The sequence below is a fragment of the Crocodylus siamensis genome, chromosome 1, assembly GCF_052110815.1.
Source record: "Crocodylus siamensis isolate JL-2025a chromosome 1, ASM5211081v1, whole genome shotgun sequence".
Taxonomy (NCBI): Eukaryota; Metazoa; Chordata; order Crocodylia; family Crocodylidae; genus Crocodylus; species Crocodylus siamensis.
This window is the reverse complement of record NC_143395.1, coordinates 72,050,827-72,069,483: the sequence shown is the minus strand read 5'-3', so window position 1 is coordinate 72,069,483 and position 18,657 is coordinate 72,050,827. Positions and strand designations below refer to the sequence as shown.

Sequence of the window (18,657 nt, the reverse complement as noted above, 5' to 3'; positions counted from 1 at the left end):
CTTTCTTCATGAGCAACTACTCTTAAATGACTTCTTAGATCATGACACTAAAAATTAAAAATGCAAAGATTATCAAGAGAGATGTACAGCTTTCCAGAAGCAGCCAGTTTGACATACTTGCATTTTAAATATAGATTTCTAATAAACAAACCTGTATATTGCACGTAACTTCAGAAACACAAGCATATTCATCTAGTACGTGGATTTGTCATAGTTTCATAGTTCGTAGGGTCAGAAGGGACCTGAGCAGATCATCGAGTCCGACCCCCTGCTTTGGCAGGAAAAAGTACTGGGGTCAAACGACCCCAGCAAGGTGTTCATCTAACCTCCTCTTAAAGACCCCCAGGGTAGGAGCCTGCACCACTTCTCTTGGAAGTTGGTTCCAGATCCTAGCCGCTCTGACAGTGAAGTAGCACCTCCTGACATCTAGCCTGAATCTACCCTCTGCCAGCTTGTGACCGTTATTCCTGGTCACTCCCGGCAGTGCTCAGGGGAACAGGGACTCCCCCAATGCCTGCTGGTCCCCTCTGACTAGTTTGTAACAGGCCACTAGATCGCCCCTCAGCCTTCTCTTGTGGAGGCTGAACAGGTTCAGGTCCCATAGCCTCTCCTTGCAGGGCCTGCTCTGTTGCCCCTTGATCATGTGAGTGGCCCTCCTCTGGACCCTCTCCATGTTGTCCACATCCCTCTTGAAGTGTGGCGCCCAGAACATGGGGCAATGGGTTAACAAGTGACATAGTACAGATTTAGAGTAATTTCCTATGTAAGTTATTGACAAAAATTTTAACAAAGTTTGCAAAGTAGTTAAAATTGAATTCTTATCTGCAAGTCTCAGACAGACCCCTAAGAAAGTACCTGTGTCTGTATTTCCTTAAACTTCTTCATCAACTCTTTAATCTGTTCTTGACATTTTCCATACTCTGCCTGCAACTGTAAAATAAAGAAGTCAATTTGTAGCGAATCCATTATTATACAAAAAAAAATCTGGGTTAACAGATAAAAGATTCGTATGAGAAAAGTCTACATACTTACAGAAGCAGTTAATAAGTTTCTTCCCAACACCAGAATATCATCAGGTAAAAAAAATTATTGGATTTATGTTTATATACACAACTGCCCAAGTTTTCTTCTCTTCCTACACTTCAAAGTTCTCCACCTGAAATGTCTAAAGTTTGGCAAAACTAACAACAATTTTGAGACTGGGTTTATATCAAAACACTAATCATTACCTCAATTATAGAAGGATTCTCCCTCCATAATCAGTTAAAGAATTTCTTCATAATGTAATTGGGAGAGTAACTAAAATGCTAAATGACAGTCTCATCTCAGTACTACATAGTTTAACAGAAAAATGTAGTATTAAAATTTGAAGCAGGGGACCAATTTCCTTACATACTCATAGCAATAAAGATAAAGTGTAGGTCTGTCTGCTTGAAAATTCTCATACTTTTCAGTGTAGTTTGGCCACTATTTTATAACAATTTGACATTCCAAGTTCCGGGGCATGCAACTCTCCCTGCCTTCCCCTCTCCCCTTTCCAAAATTAACAGTAGTCAAATCAATACATACATCATTATAAGATGCTTCCTTCGCAGTTCCTTCTTCAATCAGGATCTCATCAAACAAGTTTAAACAGTTTTTGTTTGGTGAAGACAGTTGAATAGGATTATCTGAAACACGATATGCTCTTTATATAAAAGAAGAAGTGATCTAAGTGGTGTATCTAACCGTAAAACCAGCAGTAATGCGTAAGAAGTGCACGTGCACCCACTGAGAGCACCGGTGCAGTTTAAGTCTTATGTCATACATTTAAACACAATCACTCACAGTCTTCTAGGTCTTCAATTTCAATGTCTATATTAGTTTTATTTGAAAACACTAAGGTAAAAGTTAAGGAAGAAAATTTATTTCTAAGTTTAGTGGTTAATGTTTTGGTTTACAGACTTATAGAAAAACCTATCCCCAACTGAATCTGGGTGCGTTTACAGGATTTTCTAATATTAAATACTTCTTACCAAAAGGTAAATATAATTAAAAGCACAGAAAGGGGCAAATTTTTAGAAGTTTCCAGATCCAGAGTCAGTAATTTATGGAAAGTCAGAAGATGCTCATCTTGCAATTGACAAAACATGTAACCAGCTTCAGTTTTTATACTGTTTCTAGCTGGAGAAAATTCCTCAGGCAGAGACCCAGCAACCAAGAAATCTTTGCCTCTGATATTCAGGAAATACACGCCTATAAATAGAGATAGTGTGCTCACTCAGTCAGAAAGGGAGAAGGTAACAGTTTGATTACAGAGTTGGGTGGTGAACTTTTTAAAACAAGAGAAATTCACAATATAACTGGTAAATATTCCAGTTGTGTTGTTTTAGGATTCCTCCTAAGTCTTGACTCATTTGCTTCAGTCCTGCTAATGCTATATCCATACGGTGAAACGCAGAGCTAAAGAGTGATACCTGAGCTGACTCTGCATGCATTAGTTATAGAACTGGAAGCAGCATAAGCCACATTTACAGCATCATTGTGCCTGGCCCAATTAGCTCTGCTGAGAAGCTGGGTTTAATAGTCCAGATACAGAAGTAAACTAATACAACTATACTGTTTTGGGTTTTGGAATTATCGTGCATGAAAGTAAGATTATCATGTATGAAAGTAAGTCAGGTATCTGCATGGCATAACCACATATTTGTAAAGACACTGGTACACAAGTTAGCATGTTTGCAGTTACCTTGGGGTATAGCTGCACAGCACTGCATTTTGCTACACGAACAAGCACTAAAATGCAGAATTACAGATCGTGTAGACCTCAATACACTCCCTCAACTTGTTTGAATAGCAAGTGAAAAGTGAATAAAAGAAACACCTAGATCAGGAGTTGTCAGGGTAGAGATTACCTTGTTATTTGTAAGGACAACACTCACACAATGATACCCCACAATCCTTGAGTGAAGTAATTTAACGCCACCATCAAACAAAGAGAGTAACAATTCATATGATACAGACAGTCAGGCAAATGCCATTTTATTTGCCTATAGGATTGCTCTGATGAGGATTTTTGAACATTAAAAAGGAAATAAAACAAAAAAATCCTGAGACCTATGCTATACTGAAAAATAAATGATTTCTAAGATGTCCACAGTGCATTAATTACTTCTACGTGCTTCTTTTTTTAAAGTCCCTGTTTACAATCAACCACTTAGAGAACTTTTATACTCTTATAACTGTACATATCAATGGTCAAACCCACACTTTTACAGACTGATTTTAATCAACCATAAAACCAGCGGTGACCAGCTGCACGTGCACCCACTGACAGCACTGGTGCACCCTGTCAGGCCATGCTCCCCGCTCAGCAATGGGTAGGCAGGAACACCGGTGCCCCCTCTTCAAGTGCTGGCCGGGGAGTGCAAATGCTGGATGTACACCGCGGCCACTCCTGGAAGCAACCCAGCCACTTTCAACAGTGTGGCTACTCACTGGCCGGTACATTTTGCCACGTGATTGGCCATGGGGGCACCCCCGCCCCCCCCCGGTTGGCGTGACTGACCCCCACACCAGTCGCGGGAAAGTGGCACCAGTCGCCCATGTGTAAAACAAATCTGAAGAAAAGCACACATGCACCAAATCTGTTAAAACTGACTAGTACTAAAAGACATCTATTTTGGTGGTATGCTTTACAAGTTCAAGAAATCTTACCTTTTTTTCCCACCATAAAAAAAACTAACTGGATGTTTAATTCAAAATAAGAGATCATCATCAAATATATATATAGCACAACTATGTCACAATACACACTAAATACACGTTTCAAAACTGATCTAGGCAGCAGCAGAACAGACCTCTCAAGTATCAAAAGTTAGCTAGCTATATTTGTCTGAAGTCAGTCAGAATATCTACCCTGCCATCAAGTATCCCCATATAACAGAATATCACATGCACCAAAATGAACGTAAAGGACCCCAAAACTGGAAGGAGCCTCCTGGGCTATACCACATTTGACTGTCAACCTACCAGGAACAGCTGAAGTATTGTCCAACCCATCATAAATATCCACGGAACTCTCATCTTCGTCCCTAAAAGGAGAATCTTAAAATAAAGCAAGAGAAGACCAAAATAAGTATGTTATATTTTTGTAAGCTTCAACCTCTTCTCTCTCCATTAAAGTGTGCATTTCACATTATAATAGACACTACCTAACATATATTTTCTTGCATCTTTAATGTCCAGGAGTTTCACAGCCGTGTACACAGTGTTAATAAACTACAGCTCCTGAGATGATGAATGACAAGTTGAGACTTCACAATGGTGGAAGACAGGAACATTTTGGATGGATGCTGCGGTAAGCTTCTATTTATATGAGAAAGGAACTTTAGTATCTATACTGAAAAGACAGGCACTTGGTTCCAAATCCCTACAAGTCCTGAAATAAGCTGTATGACATTCAATTTACCTACCTACAAGTAGAAAAGGTAAATTCTACCATTTTGGAATAGGAAACTCTGAAAGTTTGCGGAAAGTCTGCTTGTGTTACAGCATCATGCAACAAAAAAATAAAAAAATTTCTACTTTAAGTTTTTTATAGTAAACAGATAAGAAATGTAGGAAAGCAGTCTATACATCAGTTAAAAAGCTCATGTATGCAATTGTTGACTAGTACATTATAAACAAACATACAGTTTTATTCATTTTCTCTCAAAAGTTAAAAATACCGAACTTTTCCAACATCTCTTCATTCAAACATTTCAACTCAAGCCTCTGAGTGTTTTTCTTATCCTTCCCTAAACCTTTTCATTCTACAGCATGTAGTTATTGCTACTGTAAAGCAGTACTTATGTGTTCACCAAAGTTTTCAGAATACTCTCTATACTGAGGAAGAATTACAATCCACTGTATATTTTTAATTTAAAATTGTAAAACATTGCTGTAACATTCCCATGATCCTCAAAATCAGGCAGTACAAAACCAGGACATTCAGTTATGGTTACAGAAATCATGTCTGGACTACTTTTAAGACAGTGGTCTCCAACCTTTTAAGTACAAGATCACCTTTTGAATTGAAGTCCAACACAGGATCTATCGAGCGCGACCACTCCAGCAGGTCAGTCTGTGGGGAAGGAAGTGGGGGGCGGGGGCAGTTCTAGGGAGGGAGAAAAAAATTATTTGTGGGGGCTGAGCATGGTAGATCCTGGGTTGGACTTCAGTTCAAAATGGTAAGTCTGTGGGGTAATGGATGGTGGGAGGGAAAAGGGAGGAGGGAGATTGAAGCCCCAGCAGTGAGTGAAGGAGGGAGCAGGGCACAGGCAGGAGCAGGGGCGAGTGGGACAAGCGGAGGCCTGGGGGGCACCCCCCCCCCCCGATCAGTGCATGGAGCAGAGGTGGCTGTGGCTGTGTACTGGGCTTTGAGCCCCAATGCCCCAAGAGCCGTGCGATGCTGTCCCGCTGCTGGGAAGGCAGGGGGTGTGGGGCAGCTGCAGCAGGGAGCAAAGCGCAGCAACACCCACCTCTGCTCTGTGCACAAATTGGAGGGGCATATGCCCACCAGGCCTCTGGTTATCCCACAACCCGGCCTAGCCAGGGCCCCACACCCCCCAGTCCCTGCTCCTGCCTGTGCCCTGTTTCCTCCCTCACTGCCAGGCCCTGCACAGCCAGGGTGGGGTGCAGGAGGGAGGGAGCTGCAAGCAGCTCATCCGTGGGACACCCAGTGCAGGGGAAGGGAAGTGGGGCAGCTCCTGCCACTGTGTGCACCCCAGGAGGGCATGGGGGGTATGTGCCCAGGATCTGCACGCAAGGTGAGGGCAGGCTGCCACTGCATGCTGGGGCCAGGGCTTCGCTGGGCTCTTTCCAACAGGCCACGCTGCACTGGAGTGGGTGGTGGCACTGGGAGGGGAAGCTGGGGGGGCTACAGCGAATTTTCAGGTGGCTGCAGCCCCCTGCCCCCAGTCTCCCTCCCAGCACTACTACCCGCCCTGACCACAGCCCGGTCCAGCCCCTGCCAGGAAGAACCTGGCACCGCCCCAGCCCCAAGCCCATCTTGCTCCACATGTAAATCCGGAGGCACACACCCCCAAAGCCCTCCCGGGTTGTGTACCCCCACCTCCCCACAGCCCCTGGACAAGCCACTTGCAGCTGTCCCACAGCCTGCCCCAGCTGTGCAGCATCTGTCCCATCCCCAGCCCCACTCTTTCCCTCACCACTGCTGCAGCCATGTTTGGTTTACCTCCTTGGAAAATAAAGTTAACAACCTATTCAATAGAAAGTCTTACCATCGTAAAGGTTATCAAGTAGTCCTAGTCCATTATCGTAATCTGTTGCCATGATACCGTTTCCCTATGGCTTCTCCATCTGCAAGTGTAAAAAAAATGAAAAGCAAAACAGGTTACAATTTCAAAACAGTATCATGAGCTAAAGGCATCTTGAAGCATCACTTGCTTTAGAGGTGTGTCGATACATTGGTCCGATATCGGATTAGCACCAATATAAAGAAAACTGACTGTACTGAAAATTGGGCTGATGTGGCTGATAAACGCCCCATACAAGTGCGGAGCCACAGTGCAGCATAGGTGGTGAGGAGCACAGCCCAGCAGCATGGAGAGCTGCACCCAGCTGCTAAGTCTGTTGTGGTGGAAGGTGTGGGGTAGGGGAGAGAAGGGGTGGGGGTTATGTCAAGGCCCCTGGGGTGAGGGAGTAGGGCTGGGGTAGGAACTGCTCAGCCAGGGAGGGGCATGGGATGGAATTGTGGCTCATCTGGGGGATGTGGCTCCCACTGCTGTGTGCACCTCAGGAGGGCATGGTGGGGCAGCATGTGCTCCCAGATCAGCGTGAGGCAGGGTGGGCTGGGGCTGGGGCTGTGCAGGACTCTTCCTGCCAGGGGCTAGGTTGGGCTGCGCTCAAGGTAGGCAGCAGCAGTGCTGGGAGGGAGGACTTGGGGGGGCTACAGCAAATTTTGGGGTGGCTCCAGCCCCCCCCCCCACCCAATAGCCCCCTCCCAGTGCAGCCTGGCCCAGCTCCTGCCGGGAAGAGCCCCATACAACCCCAGCAGCAGCAGCCTGCCCTGCGCAGATCCAGGGTCACACATCCCCCATGCCTCCTGGGGTGCATGCAGCGGCGGGAGTCATCCACCCCTCCCCTACCCTGTAGGGGCTGTGACTGTCCCACATCCCACCCTGACTGGCAGCGCCTGCCCCACTCCCTCCCATACTGCAGGGGCCTCAATCTGCCCTCCCCACGCCCCTTCTCTTCCACTAGAAGACCTACCAGCCAGACGCTGCTCTTCAAGCTGCAGGGCTGCGTATTGGAAATGGGATCAGTATTGGCCAATATGCCTCCTTAAAAATTGGCTATCGGTATTGGCCCCAAAAATCTCTGTTGGTGCACCCTGACTTGCTTTTACTTGGAGCATTAGTCTTTAATAAAACCAGCCAGCAAGCGGCTTGGTGCCAGGCTGAAAAATTAAGAGACCTGTGGCCCAGAAAAGTAAGCATGCAACTGTCACAGAAGTAGGGCACAGCTACATGGAAAACCCAAAAGTTCTGAAGTGAGAAAATCTACTGTTTAATCCATTTATCATTACTAAGTAAACTTCCTAAGAATAAACTGCTGACACATAGTCTGCTTGAGATTGCAACATTGCCTGACAAGAACGTCCAAAGCACTACTCTCAAAAAATTAAGTTAAATCATCCCCATCCCCTGCTGCCAATCTGGATTACATTTCCTCTGATTTGATATTACCGCAGGCAAGAGCAACTGCCTTGTTCAATAACACACAGGTATAAGACCTGCCATTTCCTGGCTTAGACCCTAGATCCATCTTACCCAGCATCCCATGTCTAAATGGCGCCCCTCAAGGTGACAAATAGGCCTGTGTTAAAGTAACAGAGAGTGAGTGGGTGCTGAAAGGAAGAGTGAATTGGATTGTCTTCCACTGTTCTTCTCTCACTTACAGCCTCCAGTATATAAGACCTAGGAAGTTTTGATTTAGAGGCTTTGTCCCCATCTCCCATGCCCAACAGCTACTGGTGCCTTTCATCCAAGAATTTGTCCAATCCTTTTTGAAAGTGGATAAACTCTCAGCTTCCACAGCAGCTGGTAGCAGCAACCCACACTTTCATGACACGCAATGTGGAAAGAAACTTCTTTTTGTTATCTTTAAACTTAGGCCATCTTTACACATGCTTCGGGAGTATGGGGCAGTGCTTCAGTTGGAGCACCTCTCGGGGCCGCTCGAAAGTGCCTGCAGCATCTTGTGTATTCAGCATCCTGCACTTCAAAATGGCGGCAGGAGTGCCTGTTTAACAAGCTTTAAAGTGCCTCCTGCTGCCACTTTGAAACACAGGGCCGCTGGAGGCTGCCAATCAGCGTGCTGCAACATACTCTATTAACTGAGTTGGCTGCAACGCACTGTAGCTACAGAACGCCAGAGCACACATCCCGCATGTCTACAGGTGCCCTTAGTGCCGACAGGCTTCTTGTTGTGACTCCCTGTTGTCGCAGTGTGAGAGAGCAACCAGCAAACCGCAATCGACTTTCTTTTCTGCTTAGTATTTGCTCGCAGTAAACCCTGATTGCATCCCCCTCCAGCGCTGCTGTTTCCAGACGGAACAGGCTGAGGCTCTCTCATCTGTCCATGGCACTGGGGGGTGCAACCCTTCTCCTGTCCAAGGGTCCAGCAGGTCTCACCACCATGCGCTCTCGTCCCCTCGCGGGAGATCTGCCCACGTGCCCGCCGCACGAAGAGGCAAGGAGAGGCGAGCGGGTGGCTCAGGCTGCGCCACGGACCGAGCCTTCAGGCGCCCCCGGGCGGGACCTCGGGCGCCCTGTCCCCGCCCAGGGGCCGCTGCGGTGAAGGCCCTGCCACCCCCGCTCCCCTGCGAGCCCCCGCGGGGCAGCGAGGTTTCGGCCGCTGTGTTACCGGCGGAGCGGGGGGGGGAGGGGAGGCGAGGCCCTGAGGAAGGGGTTCCTGGGCTTGGTGTCGGTGCCTCGGCCCCACCCCTCACCGGCCTCTCGCCGCCGTCGCTCGGTCACCGCCGCCGGAGCCGCAGGCCAGGTCGGGGCGGGGGGAGCGGGGCGGGACCCTGCCCAGCGCCGACCAATGGGCGGAGACGCAGGGCACGTTCGCGGTCGTGACGTCACCGCTTCCCGCCCCCGGGGATGAACAGTTGGCGCCAAAGTCGGAGGCTGCGCCAGCCCCGCCCCCACCCGACCAACTCCGAGCCCCCGCCCGGCTGCACCTCGTGCCTCCCTCCTCTCCCCCACTCAGCCGGGCGCCCCCTCTCCCGCGCTGTGCGCGAGGCCTGGCCGGCGGCTGGCCACGAAACGTGCCTGTGCCTAGACCGCCGATGGATGGCTGGGGCGGGGCGAACGAGCGATGGTGGTGGGGGGTGCTGCGCGTACGGAACTACGCCTACGAGTATGCTGCGCACTCCTCCCAGTAGGCGCCGGCGGTACGTCCGCGCCGGGCATGCCGGGAGCTGTAGTTCTCCCCCATGCGGCGCCGCTGGGTAAAGCGGCTGTCTTGTCGCTGGCTGATGATGTTTCCCGGAAGCGGAATCGCGCGAGCTGCGCGTCGGCTGCTCCCGCACGTGTCGCGTTGCGGCCGCGGCGGCTCAACAGCGGATCGTTCGGCCCCGCCCCCCTCCCCGGCGCCTCACGACCGGCGCCCGCGCCGGCATGGAGCGCGCGCGCCTGGCCGAGCCGCTGCAGCTGGTGGCGCGCAGGAGCGAGAAGGGCTGCGCGGAACTGAGCCGGTTGCTGGCCAAGCAGGTGAGCGGGGGGTCCGCCCCGCGGCTTTGTTCTCTACCCCCTCCGCATTTCCTCACATAAGCTCCTGACCCGCCCCGCCCTCCCGCTCCCGCCCCCCCCGCTCTGCTGCCCACATAGCTCCGTGCTCCCTCCACCCCCGAAATTCCCCCCCTTCGCCTGCCCTGCCTCAGGCCGGCGCCGGCAGGCCTGTGTGCAGAACATGTCATGCCCTGCTCCGTCCCGAGCACCAAGCGGCTCCTTGCTGGTATTTAAAAATAAAACACCCAGGCGGAGATGTGAGGACATCTCCAGGCAAACCCAGAGGTAGCATAACTTCTAGCTTAGTTAAAGCACAAAGCTGCTGCTGCTGCAGCTGCAGGCTGATCTCCCAGGTAGTCTCTGGGATGCTGGAAAGTGCTAATTTGGACCTTGTTACATGGTTTGCCCTGGATTGTCTGTGCCTTGATACCTTAACGTGATTTTGAGCATTCTAAGTTCAGCCACTCCAGGGCAGGAGTCTCTTGGACTTGCACTGCGCAGCTCCTTTCCCTTAAGGTGAGGGCACTCCCCAAAGATGTACTTCCCCAGTTGAAGTCCTCTAGTGTCCCAGGATTTCTCGCACCCCTGCCCATAGAGATGGGTAGAAGCCTGCCCTGGCTCACTAGTCCCCTAGTGGTAACTCAGTTACAGCTGCTAGTCCTGCCCCTTCTCTCTAGGTCAAGGGTGGGCAATTATTTCGGGCGGAAGGCCGCTTACCCAGTTTTGGCTGGCTGTTGCGGGCTGCATGGGTAGCCCTGCCCCTTGACAGGTGCCCTGCCCCCGGTCACCATCTTGGGATGAATGCCCCAATGTCTTTGAACCAGTGTCTCAGGGCCAGCACTGGTGGGGCCCAGAGCAGGGCACAGGCTGTCAGGGGTCTGTGGAGCTGGGTTGCGCTGCACCAGCAGGAAGATGGGGGAGCTGGCCCCGCTCCATAGAGCTCCCTGCTGGCCGGGACCCCTATACTCCTGCTGCCCTGCCCTGAGCCCTGCTGGCGCTGGCCCTGGGACACTGGTGTGGGCCTCGTACACCCACTCACTCCCAGTGACCCCAGCTCTGTGGCACAAGCAGGGGGCAGCGTGCATCCCTGACCCCCTGCTCCGTGGCAGGGATTGAGGTGGTGTTGAGTACGGGGAAAAGTGGCCCCTCCCCCGCCCATGGCCCCTCCCCCGCCTCCTGGGCGGCTCTCCTTGCTGCAGCCACCTGCAGCCTGTGTGGGACTCTTCTGAGCAGTCACAGGCAGCCCCACGTGGGCTGCAAGCGGTTGTAGCACAGTGTGGTGGGCGAGGGGCCGCTTTTCCAATGCTCAGCACTAGCTTGTAACCCACCCCCACTGCCAGCCTGGGCCCTGTACTGGCGCTCGCCCACTGGGATTGCTGTGTGGCGGCAGCAGCAGCTGTGGCCCCCCTGCTTGCTGCATCGGGCAGCGTTTGCCACCACCACCTCTGGGCTGCCCAGTGTGCGAGCTCCAGGTGGGCAGCAGCAACAAACACTACCTGGCACAGCAAGCAGGAGGACCGCTGCTGCGCATAGCCGTGACAGGCGAGTGTGTAGCCCTGACAGGCGGGCCCGAAGCCAGTGCAGGGCTCAGGCTGGCTGTGGGGGCAGGTTACAAGCTGGTACGGAGCATGGAAAAAACAGCCCCTTGCCTGCCCCATGCCCGGTGACCTGTGCTGTAGCCGCTTGCTGCCTGTGTGGGAACTGCCTCCTGCACTCCCTGAATAAGCCGCTTACGGCTCAGTCCCATGCTGTCCCGGCTGTGCAGCACCTTCTCCTGGCTCAACCCCACTCCCCCACCTCACTGTGGGGACCTCGATCTGCCTCCTTCACATCCCTTTCCTTACCCCTTCCTCCATAACAGACTTACCAGCCGGAACTGTTGTGGCATAACTGATATGTATATTGAATGTGTAAATTAACATGAAATGCATTATTAATAAGCGTAGCTTGCCTTATATCACATAATTGGTAACATTAAAAACAAGAAAAAAATATAAAAGGGTACATGACTTGAAACTTTAATACAGAAGCGGGGGTACACACTTGTTAAAAAAGGTTGGAAACCCCTGCTTTAAAGGTCTTTGGATGGAGAGCAACAGGAAGTCAAAGGATGAACTGTTGCTTTATGGTACTTTTGCTGTGAAAAGCTTTAGAACAGGTGGGCAATTTTAGGCAGAGGGCCACTAACCAAGTTTTGGCAAGCTGTCAAGGGCTGCATGGATAGCCCTGCCCCTTGACAGGTGCTCTGCCCCCTGGTCGCCATCTTGGGACCAGAAGTCCCATCCCTTAACCCCCACCCTTTGCCACTAGAAGTCCCTCCCCTAGCCCCTGGAATTACTTCTTTCAGCAAGACAAGGTTCTTTGCATGAATCTAATATCTTTTATTAGACTAACTTAAATAGGTAGAAAACAATTATTAAGCAAGCTTTTGGGTTCAAAAACCCTTCGTCAGGCTAAGGAAGTTTCAGCAGTTGGTGTGTGCTCTTCCTGGATGGAATGAAAAGTAAAGAAGCCAGAGGCTGGTCTGGTATGCATACAAGACAGGTAGTCAGTGAAAATGTAGACTGAGGAGTTAATGGGTGAGAGACAGGCGGAGGGGGAGGGGGAAGAGAGAGAAGGGGGATGAATACTGGAGAGATACCTAGTGAGTCAGATGTCAGGCAGGTTATAATGTGTCATAAATCCAATGTCTATATTTAGGCCATGATTTTTAGTATCCAGGAGGTTGATGAAGTGGAGTTCATAGTCTTGTCTCTGGGAAGTGTTTTGTAAGTTTCCTTTGAGGATCAGGACTGAGAAATTGGAGAGAGAGTGGTTTTCTTGTGAGAAATGTGCCCCCACAAGTAATTGGGTATTTCTGTCTTTGATAGATTTCCAGTGTGCATTCATTCTGGTGCGCAGTTGTTGTTTGGTCTCTCCTACGTATTTTCCATCAGGGCATTTGGTGCATTGGTGAGATATTACATTTCTGGAGGTGCAGCTGTAAGATCTGGGAATGCAGGTGGCTCTGTTGTGGGATGTAGTAATTGTGGGGGTGGTGGAGATGTGTTGGCAGGTTTTGTATTTCTTGTCATGGTGTGTTCTGGGCTTGAGGAAGTTTGCTTCTGGTGATGAGGTTAGCGAGGTTCGGTGCTTGTTTGAAGGCTAGGATGGGTGGCTGTGGGAAGATCTTTTTTAAAGTAGGGTCTCTTTCTAGTATGGGTTGCAGTTGTTTGAGGACTTTCCGTACAAGGTTCGAGGGAGGGACGATATGTCATAACAGGCGATGTGTGATTTGTAGGGGGTTTTCTTCTGTACTGCAGCAGTTGTTCACGTGGTATCTGGCTGGCTCTTTCAAATGTGCGATCTATCTCTCTGGAGGATCTGTCTCCTTTCAGCAAGGGGTTTTGCTATCTCGTAATGAGAAAATACCAATTTTTATTCTAAAAAGCAAATATCTACAACATTTCTTCAAGTATATAGGTAGCAAGAAGAAGTCTCGGGGTAACACTGGACCCCTATGAAGCAGGGCAGGGCAGTTGGTGACGGACGCGCAAGAGAAGGCAGAACTCTTCAACAAGTTCTTTGCCTCCGTGTTCCTGTCTGCTGACAGTGGGGTGATCTCAGGTGACAGCGTAGAGAGGCCCGGGAAGGATGCGAGTCCCCCGACTGTTAGTTCAGACCTAGTTAAGGATTACCTGCAAGGCTTAGATGTGTCCAAATCGGCGGGCTCTGATGATCTTCATCCACGGGTGCTGAGGGAATTGGCCGGTGTCATTGCGGAGCCATTGGCATGGCTGTTTGAGGACTACTGGTGCTCGGGCCAAGTCCCTGAGGACTGGAAAAGGGCCAGTGTGGTCCCTATTTTCAAGAAGGGGAGGAAGGAAGAGCCTGGCAACTACAGGCCAGTCAGCCTCACTTCAATCCTGGGGAAGGTCTTTGAAAAAATTATCAAGGGCCACATTTGTGAGAGCCCTGCAGGGAAAGTGATGTTGAGGGGTAACCAGCATGGGTTCGTGCAAGGCCGATGCTGCCTGACTAACCTGGTCTCTATCTATGACCAGGTAACAAAGAGCTTAGATGGGAAGGAGGAAGTCAATGTCATCTTCTTGGACTTCCAGAAGGCCTTTGACACAGTGTCCCACCCAATTCTGGTGGGCAAGCTGAGGGACTGCGGCATTGACTAATGCACAGTCAGATGGGTGGCAAACTGGCTCCAGGAGCACACCCACGGGGTGGTGGTGGACGGGTCGATGTCAGTCTGTGAAGTTGTGGGCAGCGGAGTCCCCCAGGGCTCAGTCCTTGGGCCGGTGCTGTTCAACATCTTCATTAGCGACCTGGACGAGGGTGTGGAGAGCACCCTGTTCAAGTTCGCTGATGACACCAAGCTGTGGGGTAAAGTGAATACACTGGCAGGCAGGGACCGCATCCAGGCAGACCTGGATAGGTTAGAGAAGTGGGTGGATCTGAACAGGATGCGGTTCAACAAGGACAAGTGCAGGGTGCTGCACCTGGGGAGAGGGAACCAGCATTATGGTTATAGGCTAGGGGCTGACTCTCTCGGCAGCACAGAGGCAGAGAGGGCTCTTGGAGTCAGGATTGACTCCAGGATGAATATGAGTTGCCAATGTGACGAAGCAATAGGCAGAGCCAACCGCACCCTGTCCTGCATCAACAGGGGCATCACTAACAGGTCCAGAAAGGTCTTGCTCCCCCTCTATGTGCCGCACTTCAAGAGGGACATGGAGAACCTGGAGAGGGTCCAGAGGAGGCCACTCGTATGGTTGAGGGCCTCCTTGGCCAGCGCTATGAGGATAGGCTGAGGGACCTGAATCTCTTCAGTCTCTGCAAGAGGAGACTGAGGGGGGATCTTGTGGCTGCCTACAACCCTTATCAGGGGCCAGCAGCAGGGACTTGGGGAAAGTCTGTTCACCAGGGCCCCCTTTGGAGTCACCAGGAACAATGGCCACAAGCTGCGGGAGGATAGGTTTAGGTTAGATATTCGGAAGAACTACTTCACTATAAGGGTGGCCAGAGCCTGGAATAGGCTTCGCAGAGAGGTGGTGCTCTCACCTTCCCTGGAGATCTTCAAGAAGAGACTGGATAGGCACCTGGCTGGGGTCTTGTGGCCCCTGCCACCCCCGGTGCTCCTTCCTGCCCATGGCAGGGGGTCGGACTAGGTGATCTGTCTAGGTCCCTTCTGACTCATTGATTCTAAGATTAATTAATTCGATTTAAAAAAAATATTTTTGTCCTGATTTCATGCATTTGTGTAGTGTACACAGAGATGATTGCAGAACAGCTTAAAATAAACCACTCCTATACTATGGGGGTGGTTATAGATTTGTGGGGGGCTGTGGGTATGTGGGGGAGGGTGGCTAGGTGTGGGGCAGTGGGTGTGGGGTGATGGAGCATATGGGTGTGTGTGGACATGTAGGGTATGGGTAGGTATGGGATTTGTGGGGGGAATGTTTTGGGGGGAGGATGTGTGGAGGGTGTGGGTATGCAATTCTGTGTGTATGGCAGTGCAAGGAGGGTGTGGGTGCATGTGTGTGGTAGGGTGTGCTTATGGGACTCACCTTATGAACATGCACACTCTCCCTCTCCCTCATGGCACACACACTCTGCTTCCCTCCCTCCCTCACTCTCCTTCCTCTCTCTATCGTGTCCTCATTGCACAGACATACACACTCTTTCTCCCTCCCTCATTGCATGGATGGAGGGACGCACATGCACACTGTGTGCTTCTCTCACTACACACTTGCACACAGCTGCCCCCTCTCGCTTCTGACCCTGGGGTACCGACACGGCCCTGCAGTCGGGCAGTGCACCCGGGGGCCGCGTGCGGGGAAAGCTGTGATATGCTGCCCCCTCTCGCTTCTGACCCCGGGGTACTGGCACGGCCCTGCAGTTGGGCAATGCACCCGGGGGCCCTGTGCAGGGAAAGCTGTGATATGCAGAGACTTCAGGGGTGGGGGGCAGAGCTTGCCTTGCTGTTGAGTCCTACTGGCTTCCTCTGGGTCCTACTGCCCCTGGTTCCTGTCATCTTTCACAGGCACTGAGGAGCAGATAAATATTTATCTTCTAAACTTTTTAGGTGCCCTGCAGGCTGGATAGAATGGCCTGGCAGGCTGGATGTGGCCCGCAGGCTATATTTTGTCCACCTCTGCTTTAGAACCTTAAACAATTTGTGTGAGAGAAACCATTTTTTCCTTTGAGTCCTACCTGGAAATGTTTAAAAAAAATCTGTGTGTGGAAAGTCTAAAGTGCCAAACCTTTTCAGAATCTAAACTTTTATTTCAAAATGGTTTCTCTTTGCCCTAGCTGGGAGAACCTTCATATTATGAAACAATAATATGCAAACTTGTTTATTTTTAGGGGAAATGCTGTCACTGATGTTTATAGTTTGGTGGTTCTGAACCTTTTAGACTGGAGTCTCCCCTCCATAACTTTTGCGAATTGATCACCATCCCATTTAAAAATGTAATGTATTAGTTGTAGTGCTTAACTATTTAAAGAGCGGCTGGCAAGGAGGAAGAGGGAAGCTGTCAGGAAAAGCTTGCATTTAATGCCTCCCTGTGTGGACCTGTGGGAGGGACTCCTAATTAAAATTAATTAAGAGTGGAGGGGTGTTGGATCTCTGCTAGTGTTCCTAAGGTCAGGTGGGGATTTAAAAGGGTAAATACCCTTTAAAGCCCAAGGTATAGGCTTGCATCCCAGCCCCACCTGCAGTACATTAGTTAAGAACACACCAAACAATATTAAAACCAGGGAGCAACTATCTATTACCAACTGACTTTACTGGTGAGAAGATCAGCAAAGTCTTCAGGCCGAAATCAAATAAACCAAGGGTAACAGCTCTTCTTTCTGGGAATGATCTCCTATGGCCCTGACTCTCTCTCTTCCCCTCCATACTACTATTCACAACTTATGCACCATAACTCCAGTAAACACAACACAAATGGACCCGCCACTCCAATATACACACTCACCGACCAAACATGCACTGACATTTGCACACCCAGGCACTCACTCATGCTGGTTTTATCCATACCACCTTGCCACCTGTCAGTTGTCAGGTTGACCAGTCACTGTACAGAACCATTTGTCCATCAGTTGTCAGTCATTCCTTTCATCATTCAGGTGTCTAGTTAGCTCAGGCGAGCTCTTCTGAGATGGTAACATTTTGCGCCAAAACCTGTTATATATGATTAGTAGTAACTGCGCATGCCTCTTGCTGATAAGTAGGTCATAGCATCATCAAAGTCAGAAGTTCAAGATTTCCAGAGACTTTTAACCTCTCGCCATCCTACGCACACATGGACAAGGCCAGGACTCGCTGCTAACAACTGGAGCCTGCTCTGGCAGCACCCTTCAAAGGCTGCCACAGCACCTGATTGAGAATTGCTGTCATCATTGTTCCAAGCATTAGAAAAGGGAAATGAACAGACCTCCTGCATTCAGGGGTTCCCCTGACTGACTGCTGAGAAGCAGAGGAGTCTGTGACTAGAGTTATTTGTGAGTGAATGAACCAAGACATGGAGATGTAGGGAGCACTGAAATGACACATGGAGGACAGTTTGTCTCTCTTGGAATAATTCAGGGGCTAGTTGTGTTGTATCCAATCAGGGAATCAAGAAGCTCTGAGATTGGGAAATGAACTTCAGATCACAAAACAGGGCTCAGGAATAGTACCCTTGTGGATAGCAATAAATTCACTTGGTTAGCCAAATGGGTGTTGCTAAATTTCAAGTTCCTGAATTAGCTTACATTTAGCCTATTGAAGAATCAAGGGATGCTTGAGGGATAAGATTCTGGTTCTCCGTTCTCTTTTGGTTGGTATAAGACACTTCCATTTTTTGTAGGAAACATGAACAGTATTTTTAAGAACTATGATATCATTAAGTTCTTTTTTATAGTGCTTTATGTTGCTGCGTCTCAAAGTGCTTTTCAAACAAGGGAAGAATCATGACTCGCTTTACAGATGTGGAAAGAGACTCCTAGAAATATGAATGGACCCTTCCGAGTCTCTCCCAGCAGTCCAGTGGCAAAGCAGGGAATGGAACAGGACTCCTGACTTCCTTGGTCCAGAACTCCAACAAATGAAGCTGATAATTTAAAAAGAAATCAATCTGCTTTTTCTTTTGTTGTACAGCATTATGGCAAATAGTTGATGTGTGTGTCTCTGTTTGTAAGAAATGCAAAACTCTAGAATTTTTGATTCAGAGATGATACCTTTTATTAGACCAACTAAGAAATCACAAAAAAAAAAACCCCTTTCTTTGCAAGCCTTTGGGCACATGCACTCTTCTTCAAGCTGAGGACAAATCCAAGATGGTAAAAATCCTGTTAGGTAGAAAATAAACTTAATTTTGCACAGGGGAACTTTTAGGCTGGAAGTCTGTTCCCTTGGGTCTGTTTCATTGCACTATTCTGATCTCCTCTTGTCTTCTAGGCTTTTGAAAGCTGCTGTTTTTGTGAGATAACTTGTTAAAAAAGACACTGTTATTATTAAGGTGGAAATTCTCTTTCTGAATGCGTGGTCTTCTCACTTCAGATGCTAGCAGTTTGAAGCTTTGATCTTATAATGGGTATTAGGATACCTTTTGTATACCTCCTTTACCTCCACCATTCATAGTGTAGTCTGGTGGTAGTTGTACGTACTGTTTTATTCTGCTTATTTCTCCATTTCTTTTAACTTAGCTTTTTCCACAGGAAGATGTATTTGGTGGGTGGTTCCATCTCACTTTTCAGATTGTTGGAGCTATTATGCTTCAACTGTGAAAACTACTAGAGGTGCACCAATATATCAGTCGCATATTGGATGAGCACCAATAAAAGGAAAATTAACATTAGGTTTTTTTTGGCCAGCATAGCCAATAATGTTCACCAATAAATA

At 49.3% G+C, this 18,657-nt stretch overlaps 2 protein-coding genes across 8 annotated transcripts in view; one reads left to right on the top strand and one right to left on the bottom strand.

Moving 5' to 3' along the window:
* CASP8AP2 (caspase 8 associated protein 2) overlaps positions 1–9,390 on the bottom strand; it is a 31,879-nt gene extending 22,489 nt beyond the window's left edge. Inside the window, exons 1-6 of one of the 7 annotated variants that reach the window (XM_090036618.1) lie at positions 8,679–9,064; positions 6,264–6,342; positions 5,047–5,137; positions 4,012–4,086; positions 1,570–1,670; positions 856–930 (exon numbers count right to left, since the gene is read on the bottom strand). In XM_090036618.1, coding sequence (XP_089892744.1) covers positions 856–930; positions 1,570–1,670; positions 4,012–4,086; positions 5,047–5,137; positions 6,264–6,266 — 345 coding nt within the window. In that variant the 5' untranslated portion in view covers positions 6,267–6,342; positions 8,679–9,064. Of the gene's footprint in view, positions 1–855; positions 931–1,569; positions 1,671–4,011; positions 4,087–5,046; positions 5,138–6,263; positions 6,343–7,814; positions 9,089–9,320 lie in introns of those variants that run through there. The other 6 variants (XM_090036668.1, XM_090036652.1, XM_090036628.1 and 3 more) reach the window with 6 other exon arrangements.
* A 141-nt stretch (positions 9,391–9,531) lies between these two features.
* The window catches only part of MDN1 (midasin AAA ATPase 1), a 154,186-nt gene continuing 145,060 nt past the window's right edge, over positions 9,532–18,657 (top strand). Inside the window, exon 1 of the mRNA XM_090036605.1 lies at positions 9,532–9,761. Coding sequence (XP_089892731.1) covers positions 9,669–9,761 — 93 coding nt within the window. The 5' untranslated portion in view covers positions 9,532–9,668. The remainder of the gene's footprint in view (positions 9,762–18,657) is intronic.